Genomic DNA, 14,634 nt, shown 5'->3' with positions numbered 1-14,634 from the left:
CCTCTTCTTTGCCCCAGAAATTATTTGTGAGATCAGTTCTCATTTAGGCATCAATCTGATTATCCTCTCATATCACATGGTTATCCATTGATATGACATAAACTGGTCTAGTAAATAATAATAATAAAACTACAACAACAATTAGTTGTTCCTGAAAGCTGTAGGCTAAAAAATTTTGAAATCCACCCCATAGTGTGCTATATGGACACACTAAAATTTTTATTTAATTCCTTTTATTGCATTAGCAATTCCTTTTAAAAAATGTCAACCCAGGTACTATAATGTTTATTTTTCCAAAATACAAAAAGCAATTAGTCTACATTAACGAATAATTGCATACACAATTTTATTTTAAAATCATTTTAAGCCATTTCTGAGGAGCACAGGCAGAAAAAGAAGCTGAAACCACCATTTTGTAAATATTTCCTTCCAGGGTAAGACTCATCATGCCAAACTTTAGCTCAAAGTGTGTTATTATGGTTGAGCTATTAAGTTCTTAATATAGGGGTTTACAGTGGAAACACATAGCTTGATGGTATAAATGCTGCTGCTAAGCTATAGCACTGTGCCTCACATCTTGGATTTTGAGGAGGAAGGGAGAATATTGTTTATTCTTTAATATTTTTTGTGGCTGGGAGGTGGATATTCTCAAGAATGAGCTTCCCTTCATATGGCTCTGACTAGAGGTATGTCAGGGCCTTCGTTTTCTCATTGACATAGAGCAGTGTTTCCCAAAGTGTGGTATGCGTACCACTGGTGGTACATGAAAGGGTTGCAAGGGGTACGCGGCAGAATTTTTATTTTACTTTATCATAGTTTTTTTTTTAGCAGCAGAAAACAATTCACTAAAATTTAATATATAAGAATGGTGTACACTTTTACAGTAGAAATACACATAGATTTACATTGTAACTAATATGATAACGTGTTCAGTAACATCTAATAGCACAGCAGAGCCGACGCAAACCAAGCGTGCGCGTTACCGCGGCTTGGGCAATACACTTGCCTTTGTGGCATGTGCAGAAGTCATACTGACTGATAAAAGATAAAAGTGAATAACTACTCATAGTAATCTAATGATCGTAGCAAGTACATACTTGGTGTGTATTAATATACAAAATTTCTCTCTTTTCGTTTTTGTTAAACCCATTAGCAATGGATCGCTGGCTAAAAACGGGAGTTTGAAACGTACAAAAGAAAATTTTGAAGAAAATATGAATGTTAGTGATAATTATGCCAAAAATGCAGTGATATGGCTACATCAGACAATTGTGATGACAAAATTAGTGAACCGTATGAACCATCTGTAAGTTTATTGAACGTATCAGCTGCAAAGAAAATGAAAAAAGCCCGCAAATATGTTGAAGAATATCTTAAACTGGGATTTTCGTGGCCTGGCAATGAGATGGAGCCTGTTCCACTATGTGTGATTTGTTACGAGACTCTCTCAAACGAAAGTAGGAAACCATCCAACCTAAAACGCCGTTTCGATAGCAAACAAAGAATACGAGGGAAAACCTGTAGAATTCTTCGAAAATAGGCGAAAGATCTCCAAAATTTCCAGAAAACAATTCATAATTTGACGGGAGGTGAAAATATGAAATCCTTGGAAGCTTCATATAGTGTGGCGTACTTAATTGCAAAGTCCAGAGCTGCTGAAGTGATTGGTGAGACATTAGTAAAACCTGCAGCCAAAGTAATGGTGCAAGTGATGATTGAAGACAAGGCTCGCAAAGGTATAGATTGTGTCTCCCTCTCAAATAACACTGTTCATTGTAGCATCACAGATATGGCCGAAAACGTAAAGCAGCAATTATTGTCAAGAGTACAAAAGAGTTGCTACTATGCACTGCAAGCGGATGAATCCACTGATATTGTGAATTTAGCTAATCTTTTGTTGTTTGTCAGATACGAGCTGAATAATGAAGTCCATGATGACATTTTGTTCTGCCAACCTATGCCAACACATACACCTGGAGAAGCTATTTTTAAAGTTATTGATGACTTTATCAAAAACAATGACTTGGATTGGAGTTGTTGTGTTGGAATAAGCACGGATGGCACCAGAGCCATGATTGGTTCGAAGAAAGGAGTTGTTGCACATATTCAAGCTGTTGCACCAGAAGCAAAATCCACTCATTGTTGCATTCACAGAGAAGCACTCGCCACCCAGAACATGCAGGCAGATCTAAAGCAAGTACTGGATGAAGCTGTGAAAATAAACAATTTTGTGAAAGGCCGCCCTCTGAATGCCTGGCTGTTTTCTCAGCTTTGTGATGAGATGGGCAGTGATTACACACAACTCATATTTCACACTGAAGTGCGTTGGCTTTCATGTGGAAAAGTTCTGAATCGCCTGTTTCAGCTGCGAGAAGAACTGCAAGTTTTTTTAGATGAAACCTTTAACCTGCAAGACCGTATACATGACTGGAAATGGCTATGCGAACTAGCATATATTGCAGATATCTTTGCTCATTTGAACAACCTCAGTCTATCCTTGCAAGGAAAGCTCATATCCATATTCCATGTTCAAGACAAAGTGAGTACCCTGGTCGCAAATTGAAACTGTGGCATACACGTCTTAGTCGTCATGAGCTGGATTCCTTTCCATCTCTTCATGACTTAGTAATAAACTTGACTAACAAACTTGATAGTGATGTGTTGCAAACCATGAAGCAGCATTTGGAAAGCTTGCAGAAAGATCTTCGTAAGTACTTCCCTGAACTGGATGGCACCTTTGAATGGATAAGGAACCCTTTTATCATCAATGTTCAAACATTGCCAAATAACCTCTCTGCTTCAGAAGAACAGCTCTTGGAGCTGGCTTCAGATAGCTTCCTGAAAACAAAATTTGAGCAAAATACACTGACGTCATTTTGGTTGGGGGTTAGCTCTGAATATCCAGCTCTATCAGACAAAGCTGTCAAGTATCTTCTACCTTTTCCCACCTCTGCGCTGGTTGGCATCAAAACAAAAAACGAAATCGTCTTATTGACGTGGAGCCCCATCTTCGTCTTATCACAAATGTCGAGCCAGATATCCCCGCGATAGTGTCTGGTCAAAAGCAGTTCCATCCCTCGCACTGAATAGTTTGGTTTGTATTGAAAAATTTTCAATACCGAAATAGTAAGTATTAAAACTAGTGCTTTCTTCACTAACCTAACCAAACCAGTGTATTTTTAGTTCAGAATTATATGAATTCACCATATACATATATATACATACATACACGCTGTTCTGCCAGACTGTTGATTTGCTTCTATTTTAATTATTTCTAGTACTATTTCTATATGTAACTATTATTTCTATTACAATTTTTGTGTCAACTATATGTAATATAATTTTTTTATTTATTTCTAATAAACATTTAATCCAGAATGAAACGAATTAGCAGTGTGTTATAAAAATGTGGCTACCACCTTCCCCACCTCCAAGACAAATGTCTCAAAAGGGGTATGCAACTGTTGTAAGTTTGGGAAACACTGACATAGAGTAAGCCAATGAGAAAATGGTTTTCTATGATTTTATTTTCTCCATAGTCTTGGCTCTAACGTGTCAATATCACGTATTTCATTTATAATGTATTTTGAAATTGTTTTAATTTTTAGACGCCTTTGTATGGTACTCAGTTTTATTTTCATAAGTTACATGGGTTTACTTTTTTGGTAAGCAGGTTGAGAAAGGTTTCATAGAAAATTCTGAACATAAAATCTCCATCTCCTTATAAAAGGTTACACAACGATCCATTATACCACATTAGAAAAAGGCAAAAGCTCAATTGCATCCCTGGTGTAATACCAGTGATAGCATTGTATTTACACCAGGGATTAATTTGGCCCAGGCACTGCAAAAGTTACTGTGGTGCACTCAGTGTCTGTGTGTTGTTACTGGCAAAGGGGCAAGGAGGATACATTTCTTTGGAACAGATTAGTCCATGAAGCAGGCATCAGGTAACTATGACAAAGATGTCAACTGGTTCAAAAGCTTGTCTTTTTTCCAGTACAGTGTTCATGTTGAACTTCTTTTGTCTCGCTTACATTACATGTTTCTGGAATTTTAAAATACATTTTTTCTTCCTTTCTGTACTGTGTAAGCTCAGTTTTTTTATTCTGCTGTCTCCCTCTTTTCCCCAATTTGCCCTTGATGTTTCCTGTTGACACTTCTTGATTTTTTTTCAAACTCAGAATGTGGCTTTCTTGCAGACACAGAGGCCCCAGAATGAATACCCCTACAGAGCCAATTCTATCTTGGACCTTGCACAACACTGTTAACTGGCTCATGCTCTTAGAAAGGTGGCTATAGTGGGATTGCATGAGTCTGAACATAGAACTGGTTGAGGAATCCTTGCCAATACATTTGCACAAAACTAAATTCCTGTTAATTTCTACTCAGAAGTAAAAATACAACATTTTAAATCACAAACTTGCAAGGAGTTTTCTCTGAACTTCGTTCAGTTGTTTCACATTGCATTCATCTGTACATTTAACATTATGGTTGATGGCCACTTTAAAGTAAACATAGTTCATTGCCCTCAGGAACATTTTTGTTCATTCCACAAATATTCCCTGGAAAAAGGGTTTATCTGCTGAACTGCTGGATTTTTTTTCAGCATGTAATTTTTTTATCAGTTTGTTTTGATTCTGTTCCCCCACCCCGCGCACACACACACACACGCACACACACACACACACACACACACTCAGTGCTTATAAAAGTAGGGAACAGAAATCTCCTTGGAACAAGATAGAATCATAAAAAGACTTCAAGAATCTCATCACAAGCTAAACAGTACAAATTGCACATTCTTTACGGAAGTGTTAGCTTTTACTGTGTGCCTGGATCTAACTATAATAGATTATCCCAAAGTTGGAAAGAATGAACGGTAAAAAATTAGCAGAACTAGGAGCTCAGATAGTTTAGTGGAGCAATATGATCTCTGCACTTTCAGGGTACTGAATTCTAAGGCAACTGGAAGCAATATGTAAAATGATATCAGAGTAAGCAAGCAAGCAAGCAACTGTAGGCCTGGAAGCAGGGGCAAAGATAGAAAAAAATGTTAATAGAAAGAAAAAGTAAATAAATATATTCCAAATAAATGAATGAAATCATAGAAATGAACTGCTTGTTATTCATGGATGAAATCCTGTGTTTATGACAGAAAAGCCTGCAACAATAAAAGATATACAAGGAGAAACAAGGAGCAAAGTAGCTCCTAAACTGTAATTCATGGCCCATGTCCTGCACTGCCTTAGAGCAATTTTGTACTCTGACAGTGGTGTAAAACTGCCCTAAAGACAGTGTAGCTGACCACTCAAGAATTCCCCCTTACATAAGGGAATCCTAATTCCCAGCTTCCAAAATGCCCTGTTGGAACAACTGTCAGAGTCTACTACTCTAATTTATGTCTAGGACTAGCTGGCACCTGGACAGACCCAGGACTGGGGGAGCACAAAGGTGGATTCATGCATCTCTTCTTGAACTGCCCTGTGCACTTCTTGGCTCCTGCTCAGGAACTGGCCTAACATCATTCCTTAACCCAATGCTCCGTGGGTCAAACAGATCATTTAGTACAAATCTAATAACAATAGCATATTACTATATACACTGGTAAACTATGAAAAGTTGTGAATGAGTAGGCTGTTCGTACATACTTTGGCTGCCCTGGCTTTGTGTCATCAACTACCCCAAAAGTGTCTACTAATGGCTGGCCATTATTAGATTAGGCTAACTAATTTTTCCTTAAAAAAAAAAAGTCTTACTAAATGTCTCCTTCCACTATAAAAAGTAGTTCCTAGGAAAAGGATAAAATAGGAAGAAAATAGTCACCTTTATTGTTTGCAATTATTTTTAACTTTCTCCATTTATTCAATTCCATAGACTATTTGGACTCTTGGGTGCTTAATCTGTCCCCCAGAAATGCAGCTGTCTTTTCAGGAGCAATTTATGACCAAACAGCTACTTTCGTCTCACTTTCTTTTATAAAAAGATCTCCCAACAATTTGGACTATAGAACAGCTCCCAGTTTCTCTTTTAGAATGTGAGTTAAAAGTGGATGAAAAGGCCACAAGATGCTGCCCAAATGGCATCTTGGTAATTTGTGGGAGAGGGTAGTTTAAACTGCCATTTTTCACCTTCATCGCTTCTCTCCCTCAGGATCTATTCTACTGTACTATATTCTATTCTATGTTCTTATACTGTGTTTATCACTGTAGTACCTGAAGAACTTCCAGTAGTCCATCAAGCACATGACTACACATCTCTCATATGTTGTTTGTTCTCTCATCCTCTCCCTAGAGGGAGAAGCAGGTGGAGTGGGGAGTCCTGTTTTAGTAGAGTGTGTGTGTGTGTGTGTGTATGTTTAATATAAATACTTGTTGCTATGTGTTAGAGAAGGAAAGGTCGAAGAAACACGCCTTGCACTTGGAGCAGAAGGGGTGTGGTTTGTGATGGTCCTAAATTCTTGGGGTGAGATGACTGCATTGCTTCACTACAATCCCACAAGGTACCTTATTTTTGTCCCTACCAATAAATCTTCTCCCTCAATCACCGAACACAGGGAAATAGGGATTTTTTTATTTGTGTTTATGTGATGATATCCCAAACAATCAAAATGCAGTTTTGGACAATCAGGCCAACATTTTCAAAAAGTGACTAGTGATTTTGTGGTGCCCAACTTGAAACAACTTCCAGAGGTCTGATTTTCAGAGGGCAGCTGCTCAAAAATTCCTGAAAATCAGGCTCTTTTAAGGTTGGGCATCTCAAAATGGAGGTACTCAAAATTATTAGTTACTTTGGAAATATTAGACTCGGTGTGTCTAGCCATAATCTAATAGAATGACCAACAAATCTGAGCAGAACTACTAGTAGAGGTTTTGTCACTGCTCCTGTTCAATGTGATTTTCTCACTGTAAGCTCAGAGCAATGAAGCTGGTAAATAACATGTTAGACTAACACAGAAGATAACAAAAGGAAATAGTTAAGGTACCGTAATAATTTTAGCCATTCTTTTTTTCAGGTCACTATAATCTACCCAAAGATAACTAATTGTTCAAAGTAAACATTCTACTTCAACCACAAAAGGAATCCATTACACAAACATATAATTCACAGTCATTTTTAGTGGGTTGTAAACAGTTTGGAATGAGCATAAAATGGGACAAAAATCAAAGTGAGCATTTAGAAATGAAAAAGTGTTTGCTACAAAAGGTCAGTCCCTTTGCTTGGCAAACTATGTAGAAAAGCCTGGGAAAATGTTGAACACACAAGCAGTAAGGGAATTTTAAAGCCAACAACCTCCCTGTTTCTTTAAACAGACATCGGAACCTATAACTGGATCCTGTCAAACAAATGACAGCAAAAAACATAACAGCTGCTAAGAAGCAAAGTTGAGAGATAAAGTTTTCTGAGCTAAGAACCTTCTCAGAAGTGGACTAAAGGTCTTTCTTAAATCTTTAGGCAGGGTTATGGATCTCAGGGTGGCTTTTCAGCACTGAGTCAAATATGCAATTCTATGTATCATTCCTGTCACAGCATATTGTGCTCCAAAAAAACAGAGACAAAACAGTGTCTGCAATGTTCACGTTATAATAAAACCTATACCTGTAATCATCAACTGTGGAGTTGATGGTATCATTTTAAAGTAATTTAAATTAATTTGGGCAGAATAAGTTGGATTTGGAAATGTAGGGGAAGAATGAATTGTCAAAACCATGTTTCAATAGATGGATGCCAAGATAAATGAAATCAAATTTCTCTGGAAAACAAGCCCCATTCCTTCACAAACCTAAAATATACTGTTCGCACAACAACATGTTTAGGGTAGTAAAGTATTCAATATGTTAGTTTATGGTGCCATTGGACACAGAGAAATGATCATCCCTGGAAAAGATTTTAATATCAGTTCACTTTCACATGATCAAGTTTTGATATGAAAAGGTACTGGTTGGCATTTTGTTAAGGTACTACAGAGTGATGGTTCTAATTTTTTTAATTAGTTTTACTTAAAAACAGCCGGTGGAACTTTAAAGGGTCTGTGAATAACAAAATAAACAAATGATTCAAGAAATGACTGGAAATAATACCTGGCATAGGGACATAAAAACTTGAGATGAGAGCCCCACCCTTGGCAAGACTGCACAGTCTGTGAATTATTGTATAAGCTGAGGTTTAGACTGTCACAAGCTTCCCTCATTCCAATACTTGGCCCTGCTCAGATTGTGTCCCCAGCTACTCACCCAATATTCCCTGCTGGGAACAAGCAGAAATGGGTAGGGAGCTCTGGCCTCATCCTAGTTAATCTGTAACTAAGTAGACTTCTCCAGGAAGAGAGGCAAAGTAACTTATTTCTTAGTTAGATGTCTTCAAGTCACCAGGGCCTGATGAAATATGTCCTAAAATACTCAAGGAGCTGGCTTAGGAGATATCGGAGCCATTAGCGATTATCTTCAAAAAGTCATGGAAGATGGGAGAGATTCCAGAGGACTGGAAAAGGGCAAATATAGTGCCAATCTATAAAAAGGGAAATAAGGAGAACCTGGAGAATTACAGACCAGCGGCTTAACTTCAGTATCTGGAAAGATAATGGAGCAAATAATTAAGCAATCAATTTGCAAAACATCTAGAAGATAATAAGATGATAAGTAATGGTCAACATGGATTTGTTGGGAACAAATTGTGTCAAACCAACCTAATAGCTTTCTTTGACAGGGTAACAAGCCTTCTGGATGGGGGGAGTAGAAGGGGCAGTAGATGTGGTATATCTTGATTTTAGTAAGGCTTTTGATACCGTCTTGCATGACCTTTTCATAAACAAACTAGAGAAATACAACCTAGATGGAACTACTATAAGGTTGGTGCACTACTGGTTGGAAAACTGTTCCCAGAGAGTAGTTATCAGTGGTTCACAGTCAAGCTGGAAGGGCATAACAAGTGGAGTCCCACAGGGATCAATTCTGGATCCGGTTTTGTTCAATATCTTCCTAAATGATTTAGATAATGGCAAAGATTGTACACTTATAAGGTTTATGGTTGATACCAAGTTAGGAGGGGTTACTAGTGCTTTGGAGGATAGGATTAAAATTCAAAATGATCTGAACAAATTAGTGAAATGGTCCGAAGTAAATAGGATGAAATTCAATAACAACAAATGCAAAGTACTCCACTTAGGAAGGAACAATCAGTTTCACACATATAAATAGGAAATGACTGCCTAGGAAGGAGTACTGCAGAAAGGGATATGGGAGTCATAGTGGACCACAAGCTAAATATGAGTCAACTGTGTAACACTGATTTTAAAAAAGCAAGCATAATTCTCAGGCGTGTTGTAAGCAAGACATGAGAAGTAATTATTTCTCTCTTCTCGGTGCTGACTAGGCCTCAATGGGAGTATTGTGTCCAGTTCTGGGTGCCACATTTCAGGAAAGATGTGGTCAAATTGGAGAAAGTCCAGAGAAGAGCAACAAAAATGATTAAGGTCTAGAAAAAACGACCCATGAGGGAAGATTGAAAAAACTGGGTTTGTTTAGTCTGGAGAAGAGAAGACTGAGATAACAGTTTTCAAGTACATAAAAGGTTGTTACAAGTAGGAGGTAGAAAAATCGATCTCCTTAACCCCTGAGGATAGGACAAGAAGCAATGGACTAAACTGCAGCAAGGGAGGTTTAGGTTGGACATTAGGAAAAACTTCCTAACTGTCAGGGTGGCTAAGCATTGCAATAAATTGCGTAGGGAGGTTGTGGAATCTCCATCATTGGTGATTTTTAAGAGCAGGTTAGACAAACATCTGTCAGGGATGGTCTAGATAATACTTGTCTTGCCATGAGTGCAGGGGACTGGAGTAGCTGACTTCTCGAGGTCCCTTCCAATCCTACAATTTTATGTTTCTATGATTCTTCCCACTCCGAGAGAAAGTGGGAGCAAGAAAAGAATTGTGACTCTGTCACTCACAATTTTTCCCTCAGTGTACCCATCAGGTACACACCAACCTTACTCAAGGCAAAATGTTCAGTTACCATCTAGCCTTAAGGAAATAATAGACACTTTCTCTGTAGGGACTACTACACTGGATACCAAGAGTCCACTCTTTCCCCCAGTTAAGCTGGTAGCAAAAGTCCTTTTGACTGAAAGGGATCAGGGTTGGGCTCCTCATATTTTTAGGGGCAGCATTTCACCAAATATCGAAGAAGGAACAAGTAAAATGGATAGGAAAAAAAATAATGAGCATGCTCCTGAAAACTTTAAGTCAATGGACCACTCAGGTAGGGTTTGCAGGAATATTTTATTTTTTTATTTTTTTTATTTAATATTTATGATAAACTATCTTGACAGCCCTGCAATATGGCTCATGAAGAGAGAGACTCTGCACCCAGTTCCATTTCCACAGTTAGAAATAGTAAATGAGAGATTACAAAGCTGGAGTTCACAACTGTATAAACAAATGTGTATGGACTAGTTAGATCTGCATTATGGTCTGAGAAGAGAAGTTTACTGGACACAAAGAAATCCTGTCCTTTCCGTATATATTAAAAGGCTGGCTAAGAGGCAAACAACATTCAACAGAATCAACAGACCAGTCTCTGATCTCAGTTACGTCAGTGTGATTCCAGAGTAACTCCATTGATTTCATGGAGATAGTCTGGATACAAATTAGTGTAACTAAGATTAAAAAAGGCCAATAGCAAGTTACCTACCCAACGGTGTCAGTGTATCAGAAAATCCTCTTGTGGTTTGACAGTATAATGTGAAACCATCTAGATAAGGAAACATACTAAATGGTATGTTTTATTTAGCTCACTATTAGGATTTTTTTCCTATGTGTGGCAACAATATGCTAAAATTGAAAAAAGTAAACCATGTTTTATTGGGCACAGTATGTGACATATAAGCACCTTTGTAACATAATGGTTAAGATTATCTTATTAACAGCACAGTTGTCCAGCAAAGCATGAATATTTGTTCTTTCTGATTCAAACAGGCAACATATAGGGCTGGACTCTTAAGATCTGTTTTTTGGATTTTTTTAAAATGAAGTATATAAGCAACATTTTTTGATACAGTACAGTATGTAGATTATATATTTTCTAAAAAGAAAAAAGTAACTATGAGGGAAAAAAAATCTTTTCCACAACAGCGAATGTGCCAGCTGTTCTGAGTATTTAGGCCATATTACTAAGACTATGAAAGTAAACATAAAGTTTTCATTAAATGTGCCTTTCCCATAATTGGTACATAAGTATTTCCCATGACTCTGCAGTTGAGTATCTTGGCTGGAGGCATATCTGGCCATTAGGAGGAGGGCTTTAGATCTGTTGAGTCTCAGCCATGCCGGGAGACTTGGCACCTCCACATACTGCTTCCTAATACCAACCCCAGTATAAAATGTCATCAGAAGCTTGCATAAACATTGGACTTAGCTTCACATAAATTACTGCTGTTTTGAGATAGTTTATGCCAGAACTTAGTAAAAACAACACTTAGAGTAAATAGAATATGAGTAAATGCGAGGATCTTAATCCCAGAAAATGATAATAGAAAAATGTATATCAAGTACAAACTCGTAAATATAGCACAATGAAATTTTATCTCATACCATTGAGATTAGTTTTTATTTACATACTGTATTAACTAAAATGATATACTTGCTTAAAGTTACAGCAATTATGAAAAAAGCACATGAACAAAGAACAATAATGCAATGCTTTAAAGGATCAATTGCTCTGTAGAAACAGTGAACACATTTTCCTATTAATCCTTATGAATTCATTTGATATCCATACTGATATCTTACATACTTTGGATTTTTCTGTTATAATTTAGCATTAGCAATGGACACTAGGATAGCGAGAACCTGAAACACACAAATGATTTATACCAGCTTTCTTTTTTCTTTTTAACTTTTAACGCTTTTTATTTTGTTTGCACAAGAGCGGGGTCTGGCATAAGAAGATACAGGACAGACACCTGTAGGCATATGTAAAATACATCTATTTTAATTATTATTTATTCATCAAGAGCCAGTATCATGACTAATGGTATAAGTCTTTGGGTAGGATTCTGGCCCCAGCTGCAGCCCCCTTTACGTCACTCTGGCATGAAAAGGGGTTGTAAAGGGGCTTCTGTGGTCCTAGGGAAACTCCTCAAGTGAAGAAATATGGAGCCACTGTAAGCAGCCCTATGTCACTCTTCCATCAAGGTTTAGAGGTAAGGGAGTGATGGTCAGTGTTGTAGGGTTCATGGCTGGAGCGCTCTGCACTCTGGATATTTTAGGCTGAAGAACAGTCCATAGGCAGCCTAGGTAAGGATGCCATAAGTTACAGATGCCCGGGAGCCTTGTACTGGGGCTGTACTACCCCCCACACCACCACCCCCGTAGCCTGGATTCTGGGAGGCACAAAGGTGTGTAAAGGCACCTTTGGCCTCCGTCCTCCTGGGTTACTCCCAGGCTACTCAAAACATCCGCAAACACTAGGTGCACCTTTCGATGAGCCTGAGCTGAGACTGGAACATGAAACTAGGCAAGTTGTACAAGGTTTGGGGTTTTCATAATGCAAATTTTGAAAAATAAAATTGATTTTCTCTCTAATCTCCATTTTTCCCTTTTGCAATCTGCTTCTCTTTTTTGCTCCTCCTCCTCCTCCTCCCACTGTAAAACTTTCTCCCTCCCTCCCTCTATATTTCTCTCCCTGTCTTATCCCCTATCAGATGGTTGTGCTCCTTTCTTTCCAAAAACACTGCTACTATCTCCCCCTGCACACTGCCTCCGTTCTGTTATTCTGTCACTTCCTGTCCACCTACCACTCTGGGAATAACAGTATTTCCAATGCTGTCCTTTCTACTTAATTAAATCATGAATTTCCAGGAGTTTGAATCTCTAGGCCAAGTTCATTGCACCCTTCACATAAATCCAGCTAACAATCATTAAATTAAAATTGCTTTCTCCTTTGTGGTTAACTAAAGATCTTTTTATTTTCCACTGGTTCTCTTTTTTTCAGATTCTAGACAACAACAGCACTGGGTTGTTCCATCTTTATTCTGAAAACTATCTTTTGCAAGATATACTTTTCCCATGACCCCTGGAACAAGTTGTAAACTTGTAAGAAATGGTGATTAAGTCTCACATTTTTATACAATACATTTTTAGGATTCTGTATATACTTCCAATGAAAATGACCTTCAATGAGAGAAGAAGAAAGATCAAATGTCTTAATTACATTTTATTTTGCTGTGATTATTTATGATTAAACAAAAACTCTTAAAATACAAATGAAAGTGCATCCTAACCCTGGGACAGTACTATAGCTTTGAATAACATCAATAAAAACAGGCACCAAAATGCAGAAGAGGAAAAAAAATGTAAGAGAGACTCTAAAATTACTTACAAGTTAGACTGGCATTTGTTTTGGTTAGGTAACATTGGGGACTTACCAAAAAATATAATGGCATAACAACCACAAGGGATCTTAGTATGAATGTTATGAGGGTTCTAGCACTGTAATTACTGACATTTTATGAATATTTTAGCATTGGCTTGCGCACAAAAAGTTTGCAATTGAATCAACAATATGTCAAACAGACAATATAGAGACATTAATTAGCATTAATTTGTTTTATTAATATCTCTATTGTAAAAAATTAAAAAGAAAGAAAGAATCTGTAATAGTTGAGTGAATCACTAAAGTATAATTTGAACTGCATGGCTTCTCTGGCAAGACAAGTGGAGTTGTTAAGCTAGAGCATCAGTTGTAAATATGGCTGCAGGAATGAAAAATTGTGTTGAATATTAAGTTACCCACCTCTTTTTTCAACAGCTTCTATACACCGTTTTACAAATAGGGGGACTGTGGAATTTTCGTGCTCACACACTAAGTGCAAATGGGAGCCAAAAACTTGATCTAAACAGAGTAAAGAAGATAAATATATTAAAACATGATAAACAATAACTAATAAATAAATGATAATAATGGGCTTTTTGCTTCTTCAGAGGCTTGTGCATTAACCATCTACTCCTGTGTGTTTGTTAGACAGATAAAAGAAGTACCAAAGCCTTCCTGACTCCTGCAGGTTTTTACTTTATGCCCCAGTTGTGATACAATTGCTCTTATAAACATAATTTGCTGAAAATTAGAGAGAATCAAGCCACAAAATTGTGATTTGTATTTTGAACCTTCCAATGTTAAGGTGTGGGATTTTGGTTCAGTAAAGCATTATGATAAGAGCCATTTCTGAAATCCAGATCTCTGTCTGGTTCAAATTTGAAACATCCAAAAGTAAATCATGCTGTCCTTGATCCTGAAAGCTCACATACGAGTAGACCCCTCCACCCACATGGAGCCCTATTGCTCATAATGGAGCTCCATGTTGGTGCATGGGTTCGATTGCGCATACTAGCTTGTAGAATCAATGCCTAATCCCATCTCTACTGTAATTATTGGTCATAAAATTATCCAGCCTTTTAAAAAGTCCAGTCACAGTATTTGATTGCATCATGTCCTGCAGCAGTGAATTCCATACATTGGGTATATAAGTGGTTGCTCTGAAAAACTTTTCAGTTGCCTGAGATAACCAAATACTTCAGTATTTACAGTTCACCCTAAGTATGTCCTATGTGAAGTTCAGGAGAGTTTAAGAACCACAATG

The 14,634-nt window shown here is 37.5% G+C and overlaps 1 protein-coding gene across 3 annotated transcripts in view; it reads right to left on the bottom strand.

Annotated features, from left to right (window-relative positions):
• The window catches only part of ARHGAP15 (Rho GTPase activating protein 15), a 441,049-nt gene that overhangs the window by 153,803 nt on the left and 272,612 nt on the right, over nt 1-14,634 (bottom strand). For all 3 annotated transcript variants that reach the window (XM_007057477.4, XM_037912146.2, XM_037912147.2), the window contains exon 10: nt 13,791-13,889. In XM_007057477.4, coding sequence (XP_007057539.1) covers nt 13,791-13,889 — 99 coding nt within the window. The remainder of the gene's footprint in view (nt 1-13,790; nt 13,890-14,634) is intronic.

This window comes from Chelonia mydas, chromosome 11 (genome assembly GCF_015237465.2).
Source record: "Chelonia mydas isolate rCheMyd1 chromosome 11, rCheMyd1.pri.v2, whole genome shotgun sequence".
Classification (NCBI taxonomy): Eukaryota; Metazoa; Chordata; order Testudines; family Cheloniidae; genus Chelonia; species Chelonia mydas.
The sequence above is the reverse complement of the archived record's forward strand: the minus strand, read 5'-3'. Positions and strand labels throughout refer to the sequence as shown.